Source organism: Taudactylus pleione, unplaced genomic scaffold (assembly GCF_031769625.1).
Source record: "Taudactylus pleione unplaced genomic scaffold, aTauple2 ptg000535l, whole genome shotgun sequence".
Lineage (NCBI taxonomy): Eukaryota > Metazoa > Chordata > Amphibia > Anura > Myobatrachidae > Taudactylus > Taudactylus pleione.
The window spans coordinates 5,208,906-5,233,046 of NW_028284937.1; the positions used below are offsets into that span (position 1 = coordinate 5,208,906).

At 43.7% G+C, this 24,141-nt stretch overlaps 1 protein-coding gene across 1 annotated transcript in view; it reads left to right on the forward strand.

The window, feature by feature from the left end:
* The window catches only part of LOC148501065 (immunoglobulin superfamily member 1-like), a 37,231-nt gene extending 13,424 nt beyond the window's left edge, over nt 1-23,807 (forward strand). The window contains exons 2-7 of the mRNA XM_088450988.1: nt 6,324-6,359; nt 6,451-6,735; nt 14,297-14,581; nt 15,579-15,869; nt 22,427-22,687; nt 23,545-23,807. Of these exons, the coding sequence (XP_088307114.1) occupies nt 6,324-6,359; nt 6,451-6,735; nt 14,297-14,581; nt 15,579-15,869; nt 22,427-22,687; nt 23,545-23,777 (1,391 nt within the window). The 3' untranslated portion in view covers nt 23,778-23,807. The remainder of the gene's footprint in view (nt 1-6,323; nt 6,360-6,450; nt 6,736-14,296; nt 14,582-15,578; nt 15,870-22,426; nt 22,688-23,544) is intronic.
* Nucleotides 23,808-24,141: the final 334 nt, after the last annotated feature.

Genomic DNA, 24,141 nt, shown 5'->3' on the forward strand with positions numbered 1-24,141 from the left:
TCCTCCTCCTACTCCCCCTATCTCCCTTACTCTACCTTTCTTCCACCCCTCTGGTACTCCCCTCTTCCTGTTCCGTTCCTCCATTTTCAATCACTTTTCTCCCACCATGGCCGTGCTACCACACCACTAAGCCCTGCACACTCCTTTCTGTCCCAGTCACCTTTCCTCACCTCCACTCGCATCATACTAAACTCCCTTCTTACCCGCCACCTGCAGTTTCCCTTTCTCATTCAGGAGGCCACACCATCCAAATCTTCTCTTTATCTCCCTGCTCCAAATCAATCTCACCTCCATGCTACAGCAACCCTTGTAATCTCATTCACATCTCTCCCCTATCTCTTGCACCGTCTGAAATGCAAGATCGGTCTGTACAAAAATGGTCCCCACCCATGTTTTTTTTAATCTTTTTATTTGTTACAGCAGAGAAAGAAGACAGAGAAACTGACATTCCCCCACCCATGACCTTTTTTTCTCCAACTCCCTGAATCTCCTAGCCATCATCGAATTCTGAATTTCCCCATCAGATACCACTTTTCCACTGCACTCTCCAGTGGTGGCCTCGCGTTCCCTCATACCCTTTGACCTGGGGGTCTTCATGGTGGTGGTGTAGGGGCCTTCTACCCCTGCTACTCCTTCCAACTCACCTTCCAAACTGTATCTTTCATTCTTTTCCTTAGAGGTTCATATTACTGCATTCACCTCATCCACCTTGTTTACCTTCGAGTAGCTGTCATCTATCATTCCTTTGGCACTATCTCCAAATCCTTTACAACTTTGCTTCCTTCCCCAACTTCCTCTCTTTAAACCTTCCCTTCCTCAACTTAGGTAACTTTAATATCCCTATTGGTCTCCTCAAGACCCCACTGTCTCTAAACTCCTTAGCCTCACTACCTTGATCTGGTCTTCTCTTTATTAATTCCCCATTCCCTCTCTCTGACCATCATTTTATTTCTTCTAACTTATCCCTCACTCCTTCTCCACCTCTGCCTCCCAAGACTAGCATCACAAAGCATTACATTGAGGCTTTTAACACTATGGGCCTGATTCAGATCCATTCGCAAGCAGCCGCTCGCTCGTTCCTGGCCGATGTTATGCAATTGCGCATGCATCGTTATGCGCATGTGCGAATGAGTCTTTGCGAACAGATATTCATTCGCTCGTACAGACTGCGAGCAGGAAGTGACTTCCAAAAGTTGATTGACAGAAAGGGCCATTTGTGGGAGTTGACGGAGGTGTGGTCTAAAAACGCAGGCGTGCCACAGTGTTCGCAAGCCATTTTCGGGGCGTACATAAATTTACTGCTGTGAGAGAGAACGAAGAGCGGAAGTAGCAATAAGTCACTCTGCGAGCAGGCCTCAGGTTGGGATGCTCGTCCAGCTTGTGGTAGGGTATGGTCTCTCGCAAGATCGATAGTATTTTCGTAAATAACTAATGTAACCGATGTAACTAGTGATGTTACTATTTCGGAGCCCACAATGCAATCACCTAATAGTCTGCAAACTTCGTGCTAATAACAGGGCTAATTGGATGGGCAATTGCTCTGGTGCGTTTGGATGTGCGAATTGACTTATTTAACCAAATAACTGTTGGTGCTTATGGAAACATTGTTAGTATATAATAGTATCCTGAAGCTAGTACTCTTTGCTACTTTTGCGTAAATATTTTTAAGCAATTACCTTTTTTTTTTGTCGTTTAATAAATTTTAAACATAATAAAAAAGGGGGAAAAACAAACAAAACAAAACAAACATGAAGGGTTAACCCCCCCCCCCCCCCAAAAAAACAAGGAAATCATTTGGTAAACACTAATGTTAATTAATTACATAATTGTCATCAAACGCTTAGTATATGCTGTGTGATAAACCGATATACAATCAAAACATCACGTTTGCAGGGGACAAAAAACCCTGCGAGTGCAAACACACACACACACGAAAAAAACAAAAAACAGTGGTTCGTTCGCTAACTTCTGTCACTCACCAGCTAAGGCATTGACTAGCATATTCTTGCTCGCCTGCCCTGCGGGCGAGCGGCTGCTTGCTAACAGGTCAGAATTAGGCCCTATGTCCTTATTCTCCCTGCTCAACTCACTTCTGTCCCCCATTGTCTCCCCCTTCTGCCCTGACCAAGCTGTTTCCCGATACAATGTCTCCCTTCCCTTACTCTAGACTCACTAGTCTTCCTCCATTTCAAATATATGCTCTCGACATACAGTGCTGCCCTTTCCTTCTCTAAATAGTCTTATTCCAAAACCCTTATCTCCTCCCAGTCCTCCATCCCCATCTTTTCACCATTTTCAAATTCCTCCTACGCCTCCCTCCTCCCTTTCCTCCTCAGTCTCTGCCCTTGACTTCTTCACTCATTTCACATTCCTTATTGAATCCCTCCATGAGGACATCACATCTCACCAGACCCTCGTTATTCCATCTTGTTCTTTCTTAGCCTGCCTCATCTATTTTACCAACTCGGATTTCTTTCTCCCCAAATGAACTCATGGCCCTAACCTGTACTCACCCCATTCCATGTCCCCCCCTTGACCCTGTACCCTTCTGCCTCCTTTGTTCCCTCTCTCCCATTGCCTATTCCCATCTTGCTCATCTATACAATCTTTCCCTCTCAACAAGCATTGTCCACTCTGCATTTAGACATGCACTTTTCTCCTTCATTGTTAAAAAACCCACCTTGATCATGACACTTTTTATTAATTACTGACCCATCTCTCTCCTTTTTGCCTCCAAACTCCTTCAGCAGATTGTCTACAACCATCTTACCTCCTGTCTGTACTCCCACTCCTTGCTTGACCCATTTCAGCCAGGATTTCATCCTCTACACCCCACAGAAACTGCCCTCACTAAAGTCAGAAATGACCATGCCAAATCCTAGGGCCACTACTTTCTGCTAATTTTCCTTGATCCCTTGTCATCAGGGAATGCTCTCTCCTCCTATCAATCTTCTCTCTCTTGGTCTGTTTGATACTGCCCTCTCCTGGCTCTCCTCGTACCTCTCTGACTGTTCTTTCTATGTCTCCACTCATGATTCCACTTCACCTTACCTCTACTACCAGTAGGTGTTCCCCAAGGTTCTGTTCTTGAACCGCTTCTATTATCTCTTTATACATCGTCTTTAGGCAAGCTCGTCAACTCTTTTGACCTCCAATATCATCTCTATGCTGATGACACTCTACCACTCCTCCCCTGAACTTTCCAACTCTCTCCTTACTCTTATCTCCAGCTGTCTCTCTGCTATTTCCTCTCAAACCTCAATGCTGCTGCCAGGTTCATCATCCTCTCCAAATATACGTCATCTGTCTCCCCTCTGCGATAGGCCCCACACTGGCTCCCCTTTCCCTTTAAAACCCTATTCAAACTCCTCACACTCACTTACAAAGCCTTCACCCAATCCTCTCCTATTTATATCTCCCTTTGCACTCCCGCTGGCCAACTTCACTCCACAAATGAATGCCGCCTCTCCTCCCATCTGATTACTTCCTTACACTCCCGTCTCCAAGATTTTTCCTGTGCTACTCCCTACAACTAGAACTCTCTCCTTCTTCCAATTAGACTCTCCACCACTTTACAAAATTTCAAATGGGCTCTCAAGACACAATCCATCCTAACCCACTGCTCCTCATGTATTGTCTCTCTTCTCTGTTTCACCCCTCTATGTCTGCCACTCCACTATAGATTGTAAACTCTCTTGAGCAGGGCCCTCTTCCCTCATGCCCTTTAAGGTTCAGCCGACGCTGCTTCTTTGGGGATTATTACTCCTGATGCAGCAATATTTATAAACCTTGTAGTCCATGCAGAGCCATAGCTAGACATTTTGGTGCCGTGTGCCAGAAAGAGCTTTGGCGCCCTTGCCCCCATCGTAAACAGGGACAGTGCATGGTGCAGGTGCGCGGGCCAAAAAAAGGGCATGGTCTCATAGGGAAAGGGCATGGCCACACTATAATACCCCCAATTCACATTACGCCACATAGTAGTGCCCCTTATTTACATTACACTTCATACCTGTCCCTTATACACATTACGCTAAATTGTAGTAGTGCCCCTTACACATTATGCCACACAGTAGTAATGCCCCATACACATTATGCCACACAGTACAACTCCTCCCATCCTCCCTTACATATTATGCCACACAGTACAACTCCCCCCTCCTCCTGTACATATAATGCCACACAGTACAACTTTCCCCCTCCTCCCTTACATATTATGCCACGGCACCACCCGCCCATATCTGTAACAGTGTTAACAACACAGTGGACTCACCTGGCAGGTTCTGTCACTGTCCAGTGTCCTGGTGTCCACACAGCGTAGCCGCAGCATGTCGCTCCCTGCCTGACCCACCCAACAGCAACAGCTCCTCGGCAGAGAGACCTCACCCACGGAACTGTGGGAGCTTTGGGCGGGGAGACATCATGACGTAATGACGTCTAAGCAGTCCCAATGGATACAGGGCTGTTGCGCTTGCCGGGACTCAAGAGGCGGAGCCGGAGACTCAGACTGAGTGAGTCACACTCTGTCACATGTAGGGGGGAGCTGGAGGCTGCGGCTGTTAACTGTCCTCCTGCTGGGCGCCGTGGCTGCGCATCACACTTTAAATAGCGGCCGCCCAGCACCGGGGACTGGAGACTAGAGAGAAAATGAGGTGGGTGGCTGGTGTTCCGTCCTCAGGGCAGTTGCGCTCTGTGCGGTGGCACCGGCCGCACCACCCTAGCTATGGCCCTGAGTCCATGTTCTGCAGTATTTTGTACTGTATGAGATATATTTACTAAAGTACGGGTTTTTAGTAGTGGATATGTTGCCCATAGCAACCAATCAGATTCTACTTAACATTTATCTAGCACCTTGTAGAAGATAATAGGTAGAATCTGATTGGTTGCTATGGGCAACACCTCCACTTCTAAAAACCCGCACTTTAGTTAATATACCCCATAGTCTCTTTTTTTCTTGTTTTGTTCATACCGTTTCTGTTTACATACTTTGTAAAGTGCTCATGTATACACCCGTTATATGTCTGTGAAAGATGACATTCACAGATATATCGTGTGGAACGTGCAGCATGGCAGATGCGATATATCTTGCAGATATACTGGGCACATCTGCCGGTGTGCAGGGCCGACTTACCGACCAAACTTTTACACTGGCCGCAAGAACCACTCACATCACAAATTTCAATGCCCATCCAGTTGTGATGTCTGGCCAGACAAATCGAGCGGCTGATTGGTAAGTGTGTATGCTTACCAATTTGGTTGCTCGGTCTGCGTGATGGCCTGCTCGCCACTGGGTTGCTCAGGCGTGTACCCAGCATAAATTAATGCAGACCAAAACAACCTACATAAAATATAAATATTTACTTTGTTGTTTATATATGTGCCATGGCCCTTTCGGTGCGCATCCTCTTGACGACTGTGAAAAGGCATTGTAATCGTGCAGTCGTTTCACAGTCTGTGATGTGCCTACACTGAACGTTCAGTCGTTCAATGTAGTCACATCCATCATCCCCGTACATGCTGGGACTGACGTGATCCTCAGGTTGAATAGCATGTTCCGGCGATGATAGATGTCAAAAATGACCAGCGGGCGCGAGCATCGCTGGTCGTTTTTGACATTAAAATGTCTGATTTGTGCCTGATTTGCAAGCGATTGAACGATAACAAGGTCGTGGATACTCACCAGCCGTCACCAATTCCCATCTACAGGAATTAAGAAGTAAAAAAGGCTGGGCTGCACATCCTAATCTTAAACATAATAATTGGTGCTACCATGCTGAGACTTGTAGTACTACAGCTAAAAAAAGGGGGAGATGTAGGTGCACACAATAAGCAGTAAGAATTCTCATTATCAAAATATTTACAATAAACTCCAACAATTAACATGTTTTTTTAAGAAAGGCTTCCTAGTACATATTTGGCCAAAGATGTTTGCCCACCTACCACGTCATGTTGGAGTTAATTATAAATAATTTGATCGTTAGAACTGTTAGGGGTCTATTTACTAAGCAGTATTAGGAGACAGTGAAAAGTTATAAGTGATAAGGTGCCAGCCAATCAGCTCCCAACTGTAATTTTCAGCCTGTGAGATGACAGTTGGGAGCTGATTGGCTGGCACCTTATCACTTATAACTTTTCACTGTCTCCTAACACTGCTTAGTAAATAGACCCCTCACAGTTCTAACGATCAAAATATTTATAATTAACTCCAACTAACTCTACTTAGTAAATAGACCCCTTAGTGCTTATAATGTGCACCTACATCCCCCCCCCCCCTTTTTTTCTGCTGTAGGATTTAAGAATTATATATATTTTTTTCTATCTTACAGGTAATTTGCTGGTCACTAGACGGTGGGTGTCTGGAAGTAAGTACAGAAGCAAAAAGCTCCCAACTTGTTACTCTGCTATGGTTTAATTCTCTGCTTTAATATCTGCTTCATTTAATTTTTAATCCAGACGATCTACCGCAACCAGTCCTTAAAAAAAGAACTGATGATACCCGAGGTAACATTATACAGGGCGACGCTGTTACGTTACAATGTGCGCATGGGTCACATAATGCAGACAAGTTTTTCTTGCTGTACAAAAAAGAAAATGGACAAAATGAGACGCTAGAGAGAAGCAGCGGAGAATTCCTCTTCCAGAATATCAAAAGTGATAAAAATGGGGATTACCTTTGTAGATACTGCGAGAAAACCTCCTGCTCAGTGTTTAGCTCACCTTTAAATGTCTATGTTCAAGGTAAGTTATGATGTTGGAGACGTTACATTCTGAATGATTTGTGAAATGGTCACTGAATGGAGATCCAATCAATTTAGAGAGATGAGTGAGATTTTAGTATGTTGGTGTCATGTTAAATGAAATAGCATTGTACATCTGATCCAGCAGCAGGGCCGGCTCCAGGAGGAGCCACGCCCTGTGCAGAAAAGGACACCGACGCCCCTTTAACCATGCGCTTGGCCGAAAAGGGTGTGTGGTCTAATTACCATAGGACACCCCCCCTAAATGATGCTATTTGGGGGCGGGTCCGTATAACATGCCTCCCATTAATGTCAGACTGCAGGCTAGCCCAGCACTCCTTCAGTAGCTGGGCTGCCCTCAACCCTCTCCCTGCACTGATAGGGCATCCATTCATCTTCTCTGGGGCCAGCACCGCCGCACAGCTGTGGCGGTGGGGGTGCCCAACCTCCTGACCAATGGCGGGACACTTAAGCCTGTGGGTGGAACAGCGGGACAGTGCCCAAAAAACGTGACTGTCCCACTGAAATAGGGATGGTTGGGAGGGGGCGCCCTTGTTCGACCCTCCTGGTCGAACGTGCCTCGAGCCGGCCCTGTCCAGCGGCACCGGCTTTGGCATGCAGAGGGCTAACTCAGGTGGCGCTTGAGTCCATTAACTGCTACATCACATCCGCGATGCTTAAGAGGGCCAAAAACTGCTCTGTCTGCACTGTGCATACTGCAGTAGCCCAGTCCAGACCCTGAGGCCACAGTCAGTTCCACCTCAGTGTCTTCAGGAACCAGCCAGGTCTCACTGGTACGTAGCAGTATTGGCCAAAAGAGGGGACATTTAAGCATAGAGGGGCTCTGTGTGGCATAATAAGAGAACTTTACCATATGGGTGACACTGTAGAATATGGGGTACACTCTGTGTAACATAATAGGGGGGCACTGTGTGACATAACAGGGGACACTCTGTGGCATAACAGGAGTCACTGCAGCATATGGGCCTGCCAAAAATGATTAAGGGGTCTATTTACTAAGCAGTGTTATGAGACAGAGTGAAAAGTGATAAGTCTTTGATAAGGTGCCAGCCAATCAGCTCCCAACTGTCATCTCACAGGCTGTGTTTGAAAAATAACAGTTGGGAGCTGATTGGCTTGCACCTTATCACGGACTTATCACTTTTCACTCTGTCTCATAACACTGCTTAGTGAATAGACCCCTCAGGCACAAAATGATGGTTGCTCAAATCAATTTATAAGCCTATTACACATGTATGTGTACGGAAAAAATCCCCCCAGCAATCTGCACATACTGTAAGCTAGTAAAGAGATTTGCATCCTGTATGCTGTAAGTAAGTATGCTGCAGTAATTGCTGAGATCTCAGTACATATATTTTCAAATGTGTTGGGCACGGGATCCCGGCGGTAGTGATGCCGGTGGTCAAAATGACTACAGCACATCCCGACAATCAAAATCTCGACACCTTTAGGTAAGTACCCTAATGCTAACCCTACCCCTCCGTCCCCGCAGCCTAACACTAACTCTCCCTCCCCGCAGCCTAACACTAACTCTCCCTCCCCGCAGCCTAACCCTAACCCTCCCTCCCCGCAGCCTAACACTAACTCTCCCTCCCCGCAGCCTAACACTAACTCTCCCTCCCCGCAGCCTAACCCTAACCCTCCCTATGACGACTACCTCCCTTTCAAACATATGGTTAAGCCACCAAGCCATGCACCCACAAATAACTTACTCTAGGGCCCTTACAATCCTTAATCCAGCCCTGCTTATTTTACTTTGCATCCAATTTGGGCATTATTCCTAATGTACGGGATTCATTAATAAATTTGGCATCAATAGACTCAGCAGCGTAACACATTTTATGTACATTTACATTGGAACAACTGCTCCATGGGGGCTGGTTAACTTGTAACCTGCTCCAGTGATGCCAGAAGAGGAAGAATCCATATTCCTGTTTTAAACCCTTTAATTTCATTCAAAACAATTTACAATATATTATTGTAAATTTTTATTTATCTGTTTTTTATCTGAAGCATCGTGACTACATTATGTCATGTTGCTTACGCCCTGTTGCTTATTTGAGTGTTATGATCGTTAATGTACAGTAGCAATGTATATATATAAGCCACGCTCTTGTCCTACATTGTATTGTACAGTAAGTCCTTGGTTTCACTTACTTGTTTATGTACTTTGTAAGGCAATGCGGAACACTTGTGGCACCATATAAATAAACAATAATAATGATAACAAAAATAATAATAATAATAATAATAAATATCCTCTAATATATATATTTTTTAAACATATACATGCACTAGGGATTACTTGGTTATTTTGGCAAAGCTAAATTTTAAGGCAGATATTGTTAGCAACAATAGATCTGATTAAAGTAAATAGAGACCATCCAGGCAAATCTTAGGTTTTAGGTAAATTAGTCTTAGGGGTAAATTTACTAAGATTCGAGTCTGATCGAGTTTGTTTTCTTTTAAACTCAATTAGCATCGCCGAAACTCGGGTGATTTGAGGATCCTAAAACTCACAAATTTACTAAGAAGTGAGTTTAGCTGAGAGTGAGTTTTCCGAAGGTGAAGCAGATCAAGATTACTCACCTGAGTAGCAAGTGTAGATGAAATTACTCACCCGAGATTGCAGTGTCTTCTCCCTGCCTAAAGCCGCTTATCCGCTATGCGATATTAACGGACGACTGAACAATAATTATATTGTTATCATTCAGTCGTCCATTAATCGTTCACAGATCGGGCAGCAAAATGTCGTCAACATGCAGCGATGCACGTTCACGCTGGTCGTTGACAACATCGCTCATCGCCTGAACATGCTGGTCAACCTGTCAATATCGTCAGGCTGGCCATGTTCGGAGATGAGGGTGGGTGCCTGCACTGAACAATATATCGTTCAGTGTGGGCACTGTACAGTTAGTAAATGACTGAACGATAACGAATTGTTATCGTTCAGTCTTTACATTGTTGCGTAGTGGATACGCAGCATAACTCTCCCGAACAAGCAGCCTGCACATATCAGTGAGGTATGTGAAGGATGCTTGTGTGTTGTACCTGTAAACAAAAGGGTTAAATCTTTTTTTAAAAAAGTTACGTAGAGTCCTCCCCAAAAGCATTGCACCCCAGTGCTGGTTTTAAATATAGAGGGACCCCTATGCATTTTTCCCCCTATATGTAAAACCAGGACTAGCCCTGCAGCCAGGTGCTGGTTCCTGAATTACAGGGGAACCCTACACATTTTTTCCCCCATAATTTTAGGAATCAGGACTGGCTGAGCAGTCCGGGGCTGGTTATGTCTTTTGGGGGAGGGGGACCCTACGTAATTTTTTTTTAACATTTACAATTATAATAGTAATTCAAGGCAGAAACATACACAAATCACACTGATCTGTGTATGTTTCTGGCAAAGTCGCAGCTCAGGAGGTGGAGTGTATAAACTTCAATTTCATAGCGTGTTTGCTACAATTTCACCCGAGATTGTAATCTTGATTCTTGGTAAATTCCCGAGTTGCATCTTTTCCATGAAAAGCACTTCAGAGTTTGGCCGATGGTGAGTTTATTCGAGTTTGCAATCTCACTCGAGTTTTACAGTGAAAAATGAGAACTCTCTCCCAAACTCACCTGAGTTTGTCTTTATTAAATTTGCGAGATGAAAAACATGCCTAAACTCAACCGAGATTGCTATCTCTACCAAACTCAAATCTTAGTAAATTTACTGCTAAGTGTTGGCAAGAAGCAGGTATATTAAAGGTGGATTTTAATCATTATAGACAGGCCAGGGAGATTAGTTTTAAATAACCCTTGCAGACTCACATGTAAGCAGACATAGGTGAGTCAGAGTTGTGACAGTGGAGTTTTCAGACATTTAGGGCCTAATTCAGTAGTGCACACTAGTGAACTGCTGAACGCAGATTCCCGATGATCAGGAATCTGCACAGGCGTCAGACCCATTCTGCACATGTAAACTGGCAGCAGACTGTCATTGATTGACAATCTGCTGCCGTTACCTGAAATGGAGGCGTGTCATCGCCAGTGGGGGGGAGGGAAGAGGCCAGGATCTCCATCAGCTAACGGAGATTTCCTGGCCTCTTCTTCGCAGCTGTGATGGCTGGCTGCGTGACCCCATGGGTCACTTTAGCCTGTCAATGGTCCACAGAGTATCCGATGCTGCATTGGACAACGCAGCTCGTATACGTAATGCAGCAAGAGGCGTGATGCCTCCTGCTACATTAGCATATCAGCACAGACGGAATAGCTAAGCTGCCTGTGAGCATTTTAGCTATTCCGTCTGAAGCTGAATCAGACACTTAGTCCACAGGAAGAAACTGAACAAATAGCTGAAACTCTACTTACTAACCAGAGCCTTCAATTGTAACTAAGCATGTCCAGTTCTAGACTAAGTGGAGTCCAGGGCAAGAATTTCCTTTGCCCCCACCCACTCTCTGCACACCATAGCCTCACACGCACACTGACCCTATAGCCTTATATACATGCTACTCCCATGGCCTCACACACACACATTGCCCTCATAGCCTCACACACCCATGCTGACCCCATAGCCTCACACGCACACTGCCCCTATAGCCTTATATACACGCTACCCACATGGTCTGACACACACACGTTACCCTCATAGCCTCACACACCCATGCTACCCCCATAGCCTCACACACACACTGCCCATATAGACTCACACACATACACACTGCCCCCACGCCAGGGGCGGATTGGGTCTGAAAACCAACCCAGGAAATTTCTGGACGCAGCCCTAATGAGGGCGGGGTCTGTTGAGGGGTGTGGTCTTTTGAGGGGCGGAGTCTGGTGAGAGGGCAGGATGCTCTCTTCTTGGAAGCAAGTATGTGTATATAAAGTAAATAAATAATATATATATATATATATATATATATATATATACGACAGGCTTAATCCACGGCACTCAACCATCTGGGGTGCCCTTGGCATGTGACCACACCATCTACATAAAAAATATCATACAAACAAGTGAGTGCCGAGTTTGTATGATGTTTTTTATTTATATATATATATAATTAAATATACATATTTATATACAAGTATATATGAAAATAAACATCAGATATATTTATATGTTACATATATGATATGTGATATATATTACTTTTCATATATATAACTATCTATACAGATATATATCAATCTATATAGTGATATATATATATATATATATATATATTACTTTTCATATATATATATATATGTATATATTTATATATATCTATCTCAATCTATATATAATCTATATATCATCTAAATGATCCAGAATATTGTAGACTTACTTTATATAAATGAATATTATTTTCAATTATTTGCCACCCAGCCTCCTCGCCTGCTGTTGTTGTCTAGTAGCTACGTCTGCTGCCTGTGTCCCATGAGGCTGGGGGCGGGCCACGGAGGGGCTTGAGGCGGGGCCGTCAGTATTGACTGACAGCTCGGGCTCCGCAAAGGCTTATGGGAGGAGCTGCTGCTGGTGGGCATGCGCAGCAGCTCCCTGTCGGCCATATTTTTTGTGCACATTGCAGCTGCCCGCTTCAATCGCGGCAGCGGGTCAGCCGGGGTTCAAACTCCAGGAAGAGGAGGCCGTGCAGGAACTGAGGTTAGGTGGGGTGGGGGGTCAGACTGGTGAAGGGCCGGGCGGTCGCCGTGCTGCTGCGCTGTTCAGCTCCCTGATCGGAGCTGATTGCGGCAGCGCGCCGGTGGAGAGCCGGAGGGAGATAGTCACTGAAGGGTGTGGGGTGGGCTGGGCGGCTGCCGGCCACCAAGGAGACCGGCCCAGCGGTAACTAGCCCGGCGTCTCGGCGGCCCAATCCGCCCCTGCCCCATGCCAAGTTCTGTTGTGCTTTGTATACAGACTCAACCGCACACAGATATACAAGTGTTGCATATCAAATAAATCAGTGCAGTCTGGCGGTGCGTCTAAGTCACTTCACATTGCAACTAAGATGCTCACTTGCACCAGGTATCTCACTCCACATGGCATATTGAGGATAGGGTGTAAATTTACTAAAGTGAGAGCTCTTAGAAGTGAGTTTTAGAAGAGATGTTTCCCATAGCAACCTATAAGATTCTAGCTATTATCTTCTAGAAGGCACTAGTTAAATGTTAAGTAGAATCTGAGTGTTTGCTATGGGCAACATCACTTCTAAAACTCAATTCTAAAAATTTTAGTAAATTTACCTCCTGGGTGTATGAGGACACATTTGTATATATCGACAGGAACACCATTAGGAGCAGTGACGTAACTACAGTATAATGGGTTCCTGGTGTGTGGTGCACATGGGCCCCTGGGTTCAGGGGGGACCACACCTCACACCCTACATCCATGTTCTTCAATACTAACCTCTCAAAAGTCTCAGGTTGACAGCCCCAGAGTCTACTCCTGTGTGCTGCCGGCTAGACAAGAGGGGGCCCGGCTGCCCAGATGGAGACTGCACACAGGCTCCCTCCTCTCTTAATACATCGGTGATCAGGTCCTTAATTATTTTACATATGTTACATTATTATACTGCATACCCAGGACTTTGATGTATACATTATGGCGCATTGCTGTTATCAATCTGGCACATTATCATGCATGCACTATCAGTATGTACTATTTATATATTTACAAAGGGGGCCCAGACTATGCACTCTCTAATAGTTAGCCAAGCCTCTGTGGTGGCTGGCCACATCCCCTCTGGTGGTTAACCACACCTCTCTGGTGGCTAACTACACCCCCTCTGGTGGTTAACCACACCCATAAGAATGAGCCCCTACCCCTGCACTCCCCCGGTGGGCCCTTCATACACATGTGTGAAACTGGTCGGCCACAAGGGCGGACATCAGTGACAGCCAGAATTACAACCTTGTGCTAATGCAAGGATCCAACCGTCTGTAAGGGGAAGAACGCACTGTCCACTGGTTCTCTATGCATAGCCATCATCATTAGTACTGCCACTTACACTCCCCTCAAGCTGGATACAAATATGAACCATCAGAAACAGGCATCTCATATATCTGCACTCTTCATACAAGCACGGAATTTGGTCTACACAGCCATGACACCCCACAAGTCGGATCTATACTGACTGATCCGGTAGCTGCCCAGAAATGCCCATTTCACATACCTACAGCTCCAGCCATGTACGGAGCGAATCGGCCACCCTTGAATCCTCCATGAAGGTGCGTAAGCCTGGTGCGGATCATATGCAGTCTGCAATTGATTTATTTGGCGCACAAACAGTCTGCTGACCATCGAGAGAAATGTCCACTTGTGGATTTAGCACCCATCTCAGAATTCGTGCCCTCAAAAGGCAACTGAATGAAAGGCTCAGATATTAGCTAAATACATTGATGTTTATTTTAGAACAAGGTAAATAACTGCGCAGTATAATTCTTTTGTTACTTCATTACTAAATATAATACTTTACTCAAAACTTTACTCATTATAAATGAACATTCTATTATGCCTTGTTTTCTAGTGGTTTGTATGTTCATTTTTTTTCTCCTTTTTGTTTTTCATTACACAGAGAAGTTTCCAAGGCCCTCTATACGCATTAGTCCCCGGAGAGTTGTCCAGCCAGGAGCAGCCATAACAATCACTTGTGAAACCCACCGTTCAGATATTACATTTACTTTACTAAAGAATAATGTTCCTATCCAGAGCTCTGATAGCGATAAAACAATGTCCTATGTAATAAACCCTGCAAAAGATGAAAACAATGGATATTATTCATGCATGTATGAAAGCAAAAGTGGAAGTTCCGTTCATCTCAAATCTGCAAAAAGTAACCCAATGAAGATCACAGTTCTAGGTAAACTATCTCTCATAGCTCTCTCTCTCTCTCTCTCTCTTGTCTATCGCTTATCTATAAGTCTATCTCTTCTCACTTTCTCTGTCTCAGAGTTGGCCATATCTTTGTGACCGAACGCACCAGCCCTGTCATTGGTACAAGAGATCTATCTGATATCAGAAGGATCTCTGCATGCAGTAACTTCTTAATGTCCTGCAATTCCATTTAGACACCTATGATCTGCTTATCTTACATGTGAACACCCAGTTATATCCACTCAGCAGCAAGTGGAGATGCGACTGAGAGGCAAACACCCATTGTTATTCAGAGTTGCATATGTAGGCTCCAATGCGGGTGCAGTTTGCCAAAAATTGCAAGATCCGTCCAGTGCAACTCTGAATCAAACCCTTTGTGTAGAATAACAAGTGACTAGGGATGGCCGTCAACCATTGACAGTTACCAATAATGGTCGATGGTTTGCCAACGATGAGAGAATCTATGGTTCTCTGCAATCAACAGTAGAGAGCCTGGACATTTTTTTTTAAATTCTCCTCAGGCACTTGGGTGGTACTGAGCTATGCTCCAACCCTTGATGTGATCCATGAAGCCATTCCCCTTCCCCTGATTGGTCCAACACCTGCTGAGTCCCGCCTCCAGCTGCTGCAGTGTTGGCTGTCAATGGTGTAAACCATCTATTGTCTCCTGTAGATGGATTCCTGCCATTGATGTAAACCACCGATGGCACCATCAATGGAGACCATCGATATTAGACCGTCAATGGCCATCCCTAAAAGTGGCACTTAGTATTTGCCATCGCTGTCTAGACCTAATGTGCCTAAAGCTTAATCAGACCCTGTATACATTCAAATTCCAGACTAGATTCCCTTCCACGAAAGTCTTGTGCCTGCCCTGTAATCATAATCTACTGGTGTTACTCATTGTGGCACAACTTCTGCGTAATGGAAAATATCTGAATTGCCTGGTTTGACTCACATTCTGCTAATTTACATGGTTTTAGGACTGCCATCTCCTTCAGTGACTTGTGAAGAAGATCCTAATGACAGTAGAATGTGCATAATCAACTGCACAGTACCCAATAATCTAAAGTATAAAAGATTGGACTTTAAGCTACTAAATGGCAGCAAGGTAGCTGAAACTGCAAAAGACTATGTTAAAGACACCACTGTGACATTTACTGTGGCCAAACTTCAGTATGTTACAAAGAAATATATTTGTATGTATCAGATTACTAATGATTTTGTGGACACTGAAGACTCCTCATACAGTAATGAAATACATCTGTGGGAAGGTAAGAGCTGCAAGACAATGGTCAACATTAAAATATTTGTTTGTTTAGTAAAATATTTATTAATTACAGAACATGGAAGATACAAAAGGGAAAAGTTTATATATGCACACATCTATATGTTGTATAGTGCGGTTGCACTATCAGTATCCAAATATTTATAATTTTATATGTGGATTGGGGGTGCTGCCTGCAGACAAATGGTAATAAATACCTACATTTACAAATATATAGAGAAAGAGAAGAAGTATTGTCAATAATGCGGCGCACAACTTTCAAGTATTATTTAGAATAAGATTATAATTCTTTATTGGGTATACATTGAAAATGTTCCATTGGGGAACAATGTTCAGCGAAATAATGGTTTTAGAATGACAGGAGCATATGTGCGGAAAGTCAGAAATGTGCAATAAAATCAAGGGTTATCTTCACTGTGTGTCCTCATTATTTGTTATTATATTATTGTGTGGAATAACAAGGTTGTATGCTACATAAATAAAAAAAAATGGAAGAGACAATTCAACTAAAACCTCTCAATTATATATGGCATATGATTATTCGGCCACTTGATATATGTGGTTTTTAGTTATCTAACCACTTGATATAATATTGGTGGGTATCAGTATTCCTGATTAATTTATTACCCTAGGAATTGAATATAATACCCTCTTGTATTGACAAGTATCCGTATATCTGCTATATAATAAAAGAAAAATCCTTCTGATCTCATATAGCCACACTATGGGTATGGGCCTCATTCATAGGCGGTCGGAGGATGCAAGCGGTCGCTCAGAAACTGGGCGGCCTCTTGCATCCTGACCGCCTGCCTCTGTTTCGGTCGTTAGGCTGTGGGTTTACACCCACAGCTCTAACGACCGCTCGGGTGATGGTCGCGATGGTCAGAGACCATCGCGACCATCGGGGCTTACGACGAGACCCCAGGGTAGGGTCTCACTTGTCGTAAGCTCCGGAGAGCTTCTGGCTCTGTCAGAGCCGGAAGCTCTCCACTGACATCACTAGTGATGTCAGTGGGGCCTCCCCCAAACGGTAGGCGTTCCCATGGGAACGCCTCCGTTTGGGCTGCCACCCCCCCCGGCCCGCCTTCCAAACGGGGCGAGCTGTCAATCAACATCGACAGCTCGCCCCCTCTGGAAAGAGACCCGCTACGACCGGCGCTGTCGGTCGTAGCGGGTCTCACGCATGCGCACGAAGGAGCCGGCTCCCTCGTGCGCATGCGCACTGGACAAACATCAAGGCGGCCGTGCGGTCGTAGACCATATGGCCGCCTCTGAATAAGGTCCTGTATCTCAGTTCCAGACCTCACACAAGATGTATATGATATAATTATCCTTATTTGATTATTAATGGTTAATACACATTGAAACCAACATCGGTGCTTGGGGTGAAACTGTTCTGATTATTGTCAGAGGTTTAGTGCATATTGTATCTTTTCCTCATTCTCTATTGATATTTAGTTAATGTCTCTCATTAATTATTCATTTAAGATGTTCCATCTCCCTATGCTGCTATTAGAGAATTGTCACATAGCCTCAATGCATATCGTGACAGTCTGTGCAGCAAGAGTATATTTGCAACAATGTTGCTACATCAATCAGATGGTAACTTATGTAGCCATAAACCATGTAGGTGCGAGGTAAAATCAGCATGAGGCCGCCCTATTCGGCCTCGCGCGAGCATGAATAACACACTGATTCCGCAGTTCTCGCGGAATCAGTGTGTTCTCGCGTGGAAGTCCTGTTTTTTGATGTGGGGAAAAAGCTATTCTATTGAATTGCTTAACCCCGCGCCACGGGACTTTCACCCCTCAATTACTCGCGGGAGAAGTCCCACGGGTAATTGAATATGCCCCATAGTGCGGCTATATGAGATCAGAAGGAATTTTCTTTTATTATATAGAAGATATACGGATACTTGTCAATACAAGAGGGTATTATGGCCCTCATTCAGAGCCGCTCGTTAGCGGCAGTACGCTCGTTCCGAGCGACGTTTGCACATCTGCGCATGCGTACGGATTTTAGTACGCATGCGCGAACCAGTCAGTGCGGCCGAAAATCGTTGGTACGCAATATAGCGAGGGCCTGCTATTTTGAGTGACAGAATGAGGCGTATGTGGGTGGTAACAGGGGAAGGTGCTTGAAAACGGGGAGTGGAGATCCGAACGCAGGCGTGCTTAAAGGTCAAAACGGGCGTTTTAAGGGAGTGCATAATTAATACAGCAGCGTCATTGACCACGTCACTGGGTTATTTTATAGCCAGAACTGCTCGCAAATTTGTGGTAGCAAACACCAACCACAAGAATAGCGAGCAGTTCATACGCTGTTCGATGTACTCGATTAATCTAATAAATAGCGGACATGACGTATGGTGCGAGCGGCCAGGGGGCGTTTTTAACAAATAAACGAGCGTATGTTTTGCTCGCTCGTTCAGACTTAGAGGTGTGAACAGACTGCAATGTGCGTACGGATCATTTGAATAGCCACCCCTTGTTTTTGAACGAACGACCGCAAATAGCGAACGGCTCTGAATCAGGCCCCATATTCAATCCCTAGGGTAATAAATTAATCAGGAATACTGATACCCACCAATATTATATCAAGTGGTTAGATAACTAAAAACCACATATATCAAGTGGCCGAATAATCATATGCTATATATAATTGAGAGGTTTTAGTTGAATTATCTCTTCCATTTTTTTTTATTTATGTAGCATACAACCTTGTTATTCCACACAATAATATAATAACAAATAATGAGGACACACAGTGAAGATAACCCTTGATTTTATTGCACATTTCTGACTTTACGCACATATGCTCTGTCATTTTAAAACCATTATTTCGCTGAACATTGTTCCCCAATGGAACATTTTTAATGTATACCCAATAAAGAATTATAATCTTATTCTAAATAATACTTGAAAGTTGTGCGCCGCATTATAGACAATACTTCTTCTCTTTCTCTATATATTTGTTAATTACAGAACATTAGTCCAACAGCAGTCTGGGGCTTTTTCATACATAAACAATATGTAAATTGGGGCCCAATTAAGGCCCACATGGGCATGTGGCTGAAAATGCTCAAGGGCCAATAATGAGAAGGGAAGGAGGTGTGACCAGTGATGTGTGGGTGTGGCCAAAGCTGTATGGGTGTGACCAGTGATGTGAGGGTGTGGCCAGTGCTGTCTGAATGTGACCAGTGATGTGTGGGTGTGCCCAGTACCATATGGGTGTACACCCCCCGCACTATCAGCTACAATGACTCCCTTTATGAGTAAAATTTCATACATTTGAGAGGAAAATAGAAATACAATTTTCATGATTTATGGGCAGCTGGTTACATCATGCTGTCATGAAGTAAAGCCTATTTTATGTAGAGGCCTGGAGCTGTAGTCCCATTCACCCCATTTTTAATCTGGCCCTAATGTAAGCTCAATCGCCCTATGTAAAGACTCATGACATCATATTAAAGATTGCTGAATACAGATACTTCCAATTAACAAGCAATCCACATAGAGTAACCCATACAGTAGAGATAGAGAGAATAACCATTTTAGATGACCAGTGCATTTTAATTGCAGTTGCATGGCTTACTGTTTGCACTTTTGGTGCTTAACCATGTCTCACTTGTATAAAAATTAGAGATGTGCGCAGACCTCTGTGTTTTGGTTCTAAATCATTGTCATGTTTTGTTTTTGTTTTTGTCAAAACCACCCTCCAGTGTTTTGGTTTGGTTTAGGTTTTATTTAAAATCCAAAACACGCGAAATTCGGTATTTAGATCTGAGTTCTGAACTTGGCAAGAAGACCCGAGGCAGGACTTGATTCTCCTCAGAACCCCAAAGTTATCCGAGCCAGGACTTGGTTTGACTCTGAACCCCAAAGTTTGGGTGTGATCTGCTTTCGGCAAAAACGAACCGCTGTTCTCTAATAAAAATACAGATGAGAAGGTGAAAAAATGGCGTCACAATCCAGCCAACCCTCATGATTTGGGGACAGTCACTCCAATTGTAATAACCAAGAAGGTTCCAGCAGTTGCTAAAATCTTTTAAAGCTTTGCAAAACAGTAATAAACAGAAAATAAATGTTTACCTTAACAATCAGAACAATTGCATATAATCGCTTCAAAAGGGCATCTCTGCCTTTTGCTAAAAATATTGTGAAAACTTGTATATATTGTGGATACGCCATTGGTCCGGTTGATATGGTGTACTGTGCCTCCAATACAATTCAGTTTTTGAATTTGAATGAACAGATTTAATCCACCCAGGATTCCTTGGATATGTGGGCACCCTTTGAAGACCTTAACACAGCCCAAGGTATTTCCATCATTCATAAATAAATAAAATAGATAGTACTTATCTTGTACCTTGGCACACATTGGGTATAATACTTTCCAATAGCAGTCCTTAGCAAAAGTTTAAAAACAATATCATAAAATATACTCACTCATCAGGGGTGTTTTAAGAGAGGAAGGGGCCCATGAGCAGATCCAGTGCGGGCCCCCTCCTCTCTCTGGCGGTGTCGCGGTACAGTAGATTTTGGCTTAGTGCCAGGATCTACTGCGCATGCGTGGGTCTCCGGGAAAAGAGTAGCACTCTGGAGACTACGGACAAGTAGGTATAAGACTATATGGGTGCATGGTGTTCGGTGTGGGCCCCCTAGACCCAGAGGCCCATGTGCACCACACACCCAGAACCCATTATAGATACACCCCTGACACTCACAGTACTCACCACCAGCATCCACATGGCAGGTCTCATGTTACCTGATCAGTGAGTATTCAGTGCCTGATTGCTGCAGCCTATGGTGCCAGCATGAGTCAGAATTTGTTTAATGTGAGTAAATGCTGAGTTCTCTGTGCTCAGAAGTTACAATATGCCTCCACTGTGGCCCCTGACATCCCCCCCCAAAGCCCACGCAAACCCCACCCCCTACCCTTTCAAGTTGTGGTCAGGACATTCCTCCTTCACTGTGCCACTGGCAGTCTGACTGGTTGAGCGGAGCTGGGAGAATCTATAGATCACATGAGAGTCAAGCACACAGACTGTACAGTGCCTACCTGCAGTAGGGAAGGATATCAGCAGCCCAGCATCAAGTGGTTGCCGGGCTTCCAACATCAAAACAAGTGAATCAGTGACTACTAGCCAAAGTATATTTCTTACAGCCTAGGAGATTTAGGAACTTCCTAAATAGTTCCAAAAACTATAGCAAAAAAATATGTTTATCTCCAGCACTGGAATAGGGACCCGAGGTGTGGCGGGCTATAAATGGTGTTGGTTTTCCAAGAATATTTAAACTCTGACTAATTATGATTGTGAGCTCTACTATATTTGCCTGATGAAGCTGGGAGAATCTGTAGATCACATGACAGACAAAGCAGCTAGATTGTACAGTGTGGTCCTGCAGTAGGGATGGACATCAGAAACCCTGCATCGAACGGTTGGCGGGCTTCCAACATTGAAACAAGTGAATCAATGGCTACTATCCAATTAATCAAAACCATTTGATGGTATAAGTATCGATGGTTACTATGTGCACATACGCAGAAGGAGTTGGAGCTCCAGGCACATGCACATAAGCTGAGCTGTGGACACCACTTCTGTGGATAGATGAGCATAAAACAAATTGGGGAGAGGCATAAAACACAGACAGGAAGATAAGGTAAGCAGCATTGTAATTAGCCAGCAAGACATATGAGTGTAGGGAGGGGTGGGTGGGGCACAAGTGTATTAGCCTTGGATGGTCAGAACCCTAACTCATGGCTCTGATGAGGATGGTGTCAGCAAAAGATGCAACTCAAGTAACCAGAAGGCCAGATACATACCCAGCATGTTCATATTCAGCTGCTTCCTTTTGCTGTTGACTCCTCAATGGCGCTGTCTGTGTCACTTGAGCACTTTTTAAATAGTGTTCAATTAGGGTCCGGGCGCTGTTATATGAAAAGAATACACCCAAAATGTTCCTTGCCCAATCAGCATCCAGCCTATTGTGCCTATTGTGTTTTTCAAGGCCATACAGGAATCCCCACCATGTGCACTTTTCTTTATTGCTGGATGATCGCTCATTGTCTCCACTGCGAGCAGTGTCCTGCCCCATGTACCTACATCAGGGCATTCGACCCAGCCGCGGAGATACTGTAACAGCAGAAGCATTTTCTACACTATCTTTCCACCTGAGGGACTGGTAGATGAGAGAATCTCAACACTCATTCAAAGCAACAGCAAACATGTAAAAGCAGAGGTGACTCTGGCTCAGCACTGCAGCACTTTTAAAGTACAATAGCCGAATAAATACTAATTCCTGTTATTCCCAATTAAAACTATCGTTGAACCTGCAGCTGTCTATTTTTTGACCTTGGATTTTACTAGTACAACTCTTATTCTCAGAAAGGAAATTACTTACAAATCATATAATCATCAATACAGGAGAATGAATTAAAACCTATATATGTATTCCAATGCATATAGCTACAGGTTGTATGTATTGACATTTCCAAATGATCTATAACATTGTTTATCTGCTGTACATTACAATATTTCAGACCTACCTGAACCATCAATGTATTTAGAACCTGACTCTACTAACAATGAAATGAGGATTCGCTGCAACGCACCAAAAGCGTACAATGGAATTCGGTTCCAGCTGTTGAATGACACTCGTATAATAACAGAACAGGCAGCGAATGAAACCCCCAGTACTATATTCACTATAAATCCAAGTACATATCCTAAGGAAAGAGTTTCATGTAGTTACCGCATAAAACTTGATTGTGGCTTTGTGGATTCTAGACCCTGCAGATACTGTAAGTCTTTATAAAAAGCTTTTTACCTTCTTAGATATATTTAGCAGTATAATATAATAAACAATGATATGCCACAACCTATAGCAAACAGATATCAGTTTCAGGAGTGTAGTCTATCCAGACTATTAGGAAGATTATATAGTATTCTATTGGCTGATATGGGTTAGAGGAAGTCATTGTGCATACAATTATGAAAATATACATCCGTAAAGGGAAATGTAGACAATGTGAAAAAGTGTCTTTAGTTCTGCAAAAATGTGCTTAATGGTGATCTGTTTTATTATAGAAGCTTTTAATTATGACATGGAAAAAATTAAATAAAATGATTGGGGTTGTTGTCATCGGCGCCTCTAGAGTAATAACTAGAGTATTGAGTGAGGCATATATTCTACAGCCTAGGAGATTTAGGTACAGTACCTTCAAATTGGTTCCAAAAGCTATAAACCCTGTCACACTGTTTCATGTAGAGACCTATAATTACCAACACACATCTAGTTATACCCCTTGTCTCTCTTTACTGAGGATTGTGGGGATAAATGGTTTATATAAAAATTGGAAGACAAAATCCTTTATTCCGGCTCCCTTATGACAACTTAATAAATATGCATTATATATTGTAAATTATATTACATTAGGGACAGACATACTTTTGTGCTACTGGCTAGACCTCCTAATTGTCCAATTTATGAGAGGTATGAGGAGTGCAGGGTCATAAGTGCTGCTATGAGAGGTGCCTGTTACAATCAGTTATACTATATGAAGACATACAGATTATCCACACAGCATTTACTTTTACTGCTTACGGTTCTCTGAGCTTTTATTCCTGCATATTAACCTATCAGTATTGTTGATCTCAGTTTCAGAAACCTACACACTGATGTTCATCCGACATATTCTCTCAGCGTTGGTCCTAATTCTGATGGGTGTCATTATATTAATACACTTCAGAGGATTCAGGAAGACAGAGGAATCCGCACTTCCTCTACCACCTGCTCGGTGCAGATTTGAAAAAGTGTCTGATAATACCCAGGTTGTATGGGGAAGCGGCAGCGAGGAGGAGACTACACCCGTCGCAGAAGCCACAAAATAACTGTTTCGACTCCCATCATACTACACAATAATTGCAGCACAATATTGTTTGTGAGCAAATTCTATGATAAACGTATTAGTTTTTGTTGATGTTGCATCACCATTTCCTACAGTATAATAAAAAAGGAAATTTACTGACATGGCAAAATGAGTAGGCTTTATATTTGCCTCACTGTGCCCCTGTTTATGTGTATTTGGGGCCTGATTTTGAGTTGCAGTACTCAATGTCCGCAGTCACAACCATCCTTGTTAGTATCAGGATTTACACCAGCCCCATGCGGGGTGCAAAGAATCCCTCAGAAACAGGCATCCCTTCTCTGTACGCCCACCTCACACTAGCACGGAAGTGTGGCTACATGCTCATG